General features: G+C 37.0%; 1 protein-coding gene across 2 annotated transcripts; it reads right to left on the reverse strand.

Moving 5' to 3' along the window:
• Positions 1-1127: 1127 nt before the first annotated feature.
• On the reverse strand, positions 1128-7616 carry LOC146465960 (adipose-secreted signaling protein-like). 2 transcript variants are annotated; one of them, XM_085128356.1, is made up of 4 exons: positions 7484-7616; positions 7288-7355; positions 5511-5723; positions 1128-2676 (listed from the first exon to the last, which is right to left on the reverse strand). In XM_085128356.1, the coding sequence occupies exons 2-4, from the start codon at positions 7340-7342 to the stop codon at positions 2447-2449; spliced, it is 498 nt and encodes a 165-aa protein (XP_084984482.1). In that variant the 5' UTR covers positions 7343-7355; positions 7484-7616; the 3' UTR covers positions 1128-2446. The 2 variants fall into 2 exon arrangements, with proteins under 2 accessions (XP_084984482.1, XP_084984481.1); XM_085128355.1 differs by lacking the exon at positions 7484-7616 and having other exon boundaries at positions 7288-7440.
• Positions 7617-7670: the final 54 nt, after the last annotated feature.

Here is a 7670-nt window from a genome sequence, read left to right on the forward strand (position 1 = left end):
AATAAGTCTTTGTCCTTCATAATTACAAGACACCTAAAAACAAAATGTGTTTTCACTATTTAGAATGGGAACCGGAAGAACGTTCCCCGTACCTGTATATTCTCTGTTCAATGGGAAAAGGATAATAACAGGGTCCAACAGTACCAGATAGCTGAAAATCGAGCTTAACAAAATGCAAAACATTAAAATGAGGTTTTATGGCAATACAGTATTTATTTATGAGTTGAGTACGTGCATCACTTTTGGCAAAATTATAACTTATGATAAACAAACAAAACTTTAAGTTAAACTTTTTAATTTTTACAAATAATGGAGATAAAATATTAAAAAAGAAAAGCATGCAGACTTTCTGTATAATTTAACAAATTAAAATTAACATCCAGTTTAAAACTCGACCCCATAAGCTCACTGCTTTAACCATGAATGTGTTGAACTTAAGGTTTTCCTATCAATTTTACTAGACTTAAGTAAAATATGTGCCACAAAAACGGACTGGAACTTGCTTTTTCCAAAATATCAACCAAATCTCTACTTAACAGGTACATTTAATGTACTTGGATTAATAAATAACAATTGACTGTCAGAGTCCTCCATGAATGAGATAAAATGTTAAATAACTATGATGACAGGGCAACCTTCATTCTTGTATGAGATGATAAAAATGTGCTGGTGAAGGTTTCTCTGTAAGAGAAATGGTTGATTTTAAAAGGAATATGAAACAAGCAGTTGTACCATGCTTACAATGTACCAGAATGAGTTTGTGCCAGTAAGTTATTTACCTGGAGTGGGTGAACTTGCATCAACATTACTTCTAATTTATTGTACCTTAACCGACGTGAAAGCTATTAAAACAAGAAAAGTGTGTTAAAGATAAGAGCTCAAAGATGATAAAGTTTTATTGAATGTCAGTTTACTAAATCATTTTACAATTTACCAATACCAAAAAGCTTCAGGAACCATGAGGTGAATTGGTTTCCTGGATGTCACACATTCAAACAGAAAACAAAGACACGATGTCAACAAGTCTCCAAATTCTTCAATTAAAAAAAAACTTTTATAGTAAATCATAATTAAAAAATGCTTTGAGCTCTCAAAGTAGAAACGTTATAGTTCAGAGACTTTTCTTATTTTTGGCGTTAAACTGCTAATTAACATTCTACCCACGTGCGATTTTAGAACAGCTTCACGGTAATGAATAGATATCGAATAGGATACCCTTGATTAAAGGAACTGGGAAGAACTTAAACTTGTACTGCAGATATCATGTAAACATTCCTGTAGTGTTATGTCTAATTTTTTAATTGTCTATGCGATATCTGGATAAAATCTTTAAATAAAAACATTCAAATGGAAGGTACTGAGAAGATAATTTTTTTCCCTGTTTCAAACTTGTAAATGGGTTAATAGCCAGGGCCCAGTTGTTCAAAGCCCGATTAAGCTAATCCTGGATTAACGTGAAAGTTGATTTGAGGTTAATAGCTAATCAACAAAGATTCTTCCAAAATAGTTATGGCCCTCGGTCTTGACTTAGACTATCCTTTACCTTTAGCTTGAAATTAGGCTTTGAAATCACTTTTAAAGAGCGATATTAAACCTTGATTAACTTTTAATCGTAGATAGTGTTAATCGGCTTTCAAACAACTCGCCCCTGGTCTTGTACATGGTTGATATTGTGTTGCATAAAAATTTTGATATTAACCTTAAGTATATATGGAAAATGCTATGCACAAGTTTATTATCAACATATCATTAATTTTATAAAGTCAAACATAACTGGTAATAAAAGTTATAGTTTTCCTATACAACACAACTTGTCTGATTATAATGACCAAAACCAAATCACTTAATTCAGTCTGAAACAGTTAGACTGAAAACCCAAAACTGAAATTTCAATTGTTGTTTTTTTTTCATGCAAATGGTAAATATCCTTGGAGTTTAGTCAAGAGTAGGTACTGTCTCAGAATCTTGAATCTCAAAAGTTTGGATCCTGGTTGCATAGAGCTTGATTTACTCAAGAGCTAGCTTTTAGTGAGGTTCTTTGCCAAAAGTTTCAAAGAATGACCATTTCCAGTCTTGTGCTTGATAGAAACTTATTTCTTGGCTCAGATTTTTTGTGACAAGGTTTGGCATCCCAGCAATCCTTGGCTTTCTAAAATACACCCAGCCTTCCAGCTAACTTTCAAAGTCAGGGAGTCAGTAAAGAATTTGAAAAGTAAAGTAAAGAATTTTGTTGGGTCAAGACGCCAGTAGAGAGCATAAGGCTGGAAAGGCCAAAAACAACATAGTGGAGAACTGTGGAATTAAACAACGGATCAAGGGAGATGACAGGAGATGCAAATATGGTTGTGGCATAATTTATGCCTCTAATGACTTTGGACTTTAATAAACATCTAGATTAGAAAATGTAAGCATGCAGTATACTATTTCACATAGTTTTTACTATTTATCACTCAAATCCTTGCCAGTCACTATGGTCTTCCTCTTCATCTTTCTCGGCATGTATGCACCGTATACCTTCCTTTAGCATAGGAGTTCCTTTACGCAGTCCAAGAACTCGTGCATGAAGGACAATCACAAATTCCTCATCAGCTTCATTTTTTAACACAAATTTGTCCCTAAGAAGTCCTTCTTTGTGTGCATCAAGCTCTACTGTGACTTCGTGTCCTTTACCATCCCCTGAGAATAATCAGACAAATAAGTATTGAAATATTTAATTCTGCCTTTTATCATTTTGGTTAGCTACTCTTGAGTTGACTTGCCTAGATTTATGGAACACCTACTTTCATTGTTGTACAACATTTATTTTGTTGTACATCAGTGTTTTATGAAAAACTGGATCACTGTGTCATGCAATTCCAGAGATTGATTGGCTTAGTGGCCATGGTATATATAAACAATAGCCTCCATTTGGCGCGAAAATATGCTCAGATATTTGTCTGCGGACAATTTATCAGTGTTCCGAGAAGCGAACAGTTTTCCGAGAGCAAAGCTCGCAGAAAACTGTGAGCTTTGAGGAGCAGATAATGTCCAAGGACAAATATCAGAGCATATTTTTAAAGCCAAATGGAGGCTATTGTGGTTACTGTCCTTCAAATATTTTTTTTTTTACAGTCAAAAACGTTTAGAGCGTATGTTGTTTTCTCATACTGCTTTATCGACCAGCAGGTTTATCTCTCCTTCTGTCACAAAAGCAAACCGTTCCCCCATCTTGACATTAATTTTAGTTGTAAACTTGACGCACCTTGAAGTTTTTTAAATTGGGGAATATCAATTGGGGAATATCATCGGATATTCCCCAGTTTTAGCTGGGGTATATTCGGTCACGTGAGGCGTTTAGACTAATCGCGCGCGAGCGAAAATATTTGATGGATTATAAGAACCGTTATACCATGCCCAAGAAATAGCAGCCATGAAGTTGTCTTCTGACTGTTCTAAATGCAAAGCGAAATCACCAAGATCTAGCAAAATTTCTTGATTGTTTTTAATCAAAGAATTATTCCACTTGATATGGATATGAGGGGCATAGAATTGTCCTTGAAAAATGATGGGTCTCGCAAAATTTTCAGTGAGTCTCGAAATCTTGGCATCTCAAATTAAACTAGAGTCTTGGAATCTCAAGCTCATAAAAAATAAAGCAGGAATCGGAATCTCGTATTCCGGAGTCTTGCAAGCCAAGTTGTTTAGTCTGAATGAACTGTCATAGAACAACCAAAAAAAAGAATAATACAGAGAAAACGACTCAACATCAGAACATCACAATCATGCAGGCTGTGAAAAATGTAGGCTTAGATAAATTCTGCTTGTAAATTGCCATATTGCGCTTAAAATAAAAGGGGCAAGGCTGATTTAGTGGTGTCTCATACTTCCTTTTTATTCACAGCATCTTGGGCTCGGTTTTGAAAAAAATTGTTAAGTCTTGGTCTCAGATTTAAAATGAGGGGCTTGGTGTCTTGGCGAGTCTCAGATTGAACCATTCTATACCCAGGCTGATATGGTATGATTTGGTATATGATCTACCTTCCCCCAATTCCCTCTCTCATTACTACGTTTCTAGTGCTTCCTCTTTTTTTTTTTTTTTGAAATCCCTTTTGTTATTGGATATCATATTATTACTAAATGTTATTTTACCTATCTTGCCACTGTCGTGCTATTAATCTTTACATTGTAAATTAACATTAGTTGAGGAAGCCTATGCAGCATAATGGTTTCTGGATCTTGTGTCTTATAGGGGGCCTCGATCGATAGTAACGGTCGATATGTCGGTCGACTCACGATCGACTGACGGTCGAGATCTCGGTCGATGCATCCACCGAGTATTGGTTGATTGTCGGTCGAGTAGCGGGCGAGTGTCGGTCGAGCATCGGCGACGGATCGACCGATCATTGGATCACCTTCGGTCGAGAGATCGACTGACAGTCGGTCGCGGTAGCATCGGCAGTGTGTCGGCAATATATCGGTGAGCCGTCGGTGAAGTATCGGCAAAGTATCGGTCGATACATCGGCATATTTGTGCAGTTGATTTTCAGTATCCGCAATGATGGTGAAATTCTCTTGAATTTCGTTTGCTGACACGGCAAAGCTGCTTATGTTTTGAAAACAGAGCTTTTCTGGTCTTTGTAAACTGTCTGTCTCGATACAGAATACCGTATGTATCTAAGCTCTGGCTGCTTGTTCCCATGGAAAATCATGTCACTGTTCTTGTTTAAGTATAATGTATTTCACCCCAGTGCTAATTTTTGCGGATCGAGGTAAATTCGCAAAATCCGAACACGCAAAATTTTCATGCTACACGGTAATATGGTAAAATGATGCAATAGTGGAAGAATAAAATGAGATAACGACAGACTATCGACCGACTATCGGTAGTTACTCTATTGGCCATCAACTGATATGACGACCGATAGATCAGTGGGGTAGGTACACGAATGTCGATCGAGATAAGGACGAAGTGTCAATAAAACATATCGATAGAATATTGACCGATATATCGGCCGGTAAGCGGTGAAATATCGATGAAGTATCGATGATGTGTTGGTGAAGTGTCGGTGTATTGCTATCTATATCGGCCGACAGCCACCTCGGTCGATACGACGACCGCCATACCGGCACAACATCGACCGAGTCATCCCCAATTATCGACCGAGTGTCGACTGAGTAGCGACTGTGGCTCGACCGAGATCTCGACCGTCAGTCGATAGTGAGTCGACTGACATATCGACCGTTACTATCGATCGAGGACCCCTATAAGACACAAGATCCTGGTTTCTTTGGGCTTCCTCGCCATTTTCCTTAAATCCTTTGTGAGTTTGTATATTATATAAGGTGCCAATGAAAAAATTATAGCCAACTTGGCACTACATGCCTTGTTGGCTATCTATCATCTCATATCCAATGCACGCTCATGGAATAAACATTGTACCAACAACACAATACTAAGTGTTAAATAGAAAGATGGTTAATGTACTGTAAGCTTAGTCATAATTATGAGTTAATTAATAAACTTAACTCACCTAGATTTTTGACAGATCCTACAGCTATGAATGGAGTATTGATTATAGGTGTCAATGAGCTGGACGTTGGTGACACTGGAATGTTTAACTGTACTTCATACTTGTGTTTATGCTGTAGAAATCCTAGGTGAACATTCACTATAGATTCCCCTTTCATTTGTATCTGAATTTCTGTGTTTGCAGTCAAATCCTCCGGGAAGTGTACATGATGTCCTGCCAATAAATTATAACAAGCTAGAAATCACTGAATTTTCAATCTTTCTTTCCCAAGGAAGTCCAAGGATGATAGAACTCAAATAGAAAGATGTCAAATGCCAAACACAGACCAGCACCATTGGGGGGGGGGGATTCTGCCTAAAGGCATTGCTCTTTTACACTTATAGTTCATGAAAGGATAGTAAAAAAGGGTAAAAAAAACTGGACTTAACATCCACATACAGTCATATATAGAATGGGTAGCAAACACTACATTGCTGGCACAAATTGGCAATGCAAAGATAAAAGTGTGAATAGGGTTTAGGGGATATTTTATGGGACTTGATGTTTCTTTGAGAAAGGAGGAAAATTTTTGGTTTTCTGTATTTGACAGGTGTACCATTTTGGTAAAAGTCTGTATGTGAATGGGTAAGTTGGGGTTATCTCTGGGTGGAGCCTCCCCATAGCAAACTTAATGAGTAATGACCCCCCCTCCCTCTACATAAACACACATGTGTGTGCAGATGCACCAGGAAAGTAAATTATTGAAACCTGGCCTCATGACAAACATGGCTTCTTTCTTTTGGCCTCAACAAAAACCTTTGCATTCATTTTCTTGTCTAAGAACCATTAATGTTTTAAATCAGACCACCCCTTCAACCTGACCGTACAGTTCATTGGAAGCCATTGGATACTATAGACTGAAATATGTGGGGTTTTTTTCTGTCTCGACATGCCATATGCATATGGTGAAAAAGAATTTGGTGTGCACAATATTGACAGAAAACTAGGTTAAACATACAGTGTATACAGATTTTCTGAGTGGCAGAGACAGGCTGGAATTCATTGGGTAGACTAGGTGTGTCCCGCGACTCCAAAGAACAGCAGTCATTAATATTATTAATTATGTTCGGATTATTAAACAAAGCGCCAACAGAGAGCAGACCACCCAAAAATTGAGAGAGAAACATCTTCAAAGGGATTGGTATGCACAAATGCATATTATAGTTTCTTTTTGTCCTGCATCAATTTTAAACCATAAGTTTTTAAGCTTCAAGATTGGTGATGAGGTTGCTTTTAAATATACAAGCTGATAAATAATAGCGTGTTATACAGCGGGTTCCGGCATAGCACGATTGACAAATTGTCTGACCCTCTTTGAAGCATATGTGACAAATACCTTGATCACTATTGCACTCAAAAACCTTACCACAAAACGACTCAGTTTTTATATTGAAAAACTAAACCCAATATTATTAAGTTATTGTTATATTATAATTGGCAAGGCGGTTCTGATAACTAAATTTCGTTTCAATTCAACTTGTTGCTCGATCCATCAGGGAGTTTAAGACTCCCGACAGAGCTTCCGCCTTTTGTAAATCGGTTCACGAACGAGTTTTAAAAAGGCCGCAAAGCTAAGAAAAAATACTACTTTGGGAACGAGGTGATATTTTGAATACGCAAAGACAAAAAATAAATTTTAATTCTACTTGGTGACGATATTATTATAAGCTTAAACTTTGTCAAGCGCAAAAAAGTCTTAAGTCCACTTAGGATATTAATATCTTTTCCAGATACTTACCGTCTTCACTATCTTCCTCTTCATGTATTACGCCACGATGATGGGTCTCTGCCATTTTCACGGTAAAACTGAAAAAACACCTTTATAATTTCTCTCGAATATATACGTACGAAATGTGAGAGAAATGAGTTTACAACAAATATTTCACTAGGGTAGCGTTAGGAATTTAGTCTCATTCACAAAAGTGCTCTCTTACCTCAAGTATTCGTTGTTTGGTTTCACTAATGAAACGCAAGTGATATTTTCTTCGCTAATTATAATTTTCTTTAAAAGGATAGTTCAAATTGTGATAAAATCAACTTTAATTGCCGTTCCGTACCCCACCCCTAGCTGTATCTATTTTTTTGTCTTCGAGATGCCTGGTCGCTAAGTCTGTGGTGAGT

Source organism: Pavona decussata, unplaced genomic scaffold, assembly GCF_977016875.1.
Source record: "Pavona decussata unplaced genomic scaffold, jaPavDecu1.1 SCAFFOLD_155, whole genome shotgun sequence".
NCBI lineage: Eukaryota > Metazoa > Cnidaria > Anthozoa > Scleractinia > Agariciidae > Pavona > Pavona decussata.

What these genes read in the sequence shown, in the direction of transcription:
- LOC146465960 (XM_085128356.1), bottom strand. Translation starts at nt 7,342, where the DNA reads ATGGCAGAGACCCATCATCGTGGCGTAATACATGAAGAGGAAGATAGT. An exon ending in AGAGGAAGATAGTGAAGACG is followed by an intron (nt 5,724 to 7,287) that starts GTAAGTATCTGG and finishes ATTTATTGGCAG; the next exon opens with GACATCATGTACACTTCCCG. An exon ending in AGGATCTGTCAAAAATCTAG is followed by an intron (nt 2,677 to 5,510) that starts GTGAGTTAAGTT and finishes GATTATTCTCAG; the next exon opens with GGGATGGTAAAGGACACGAA.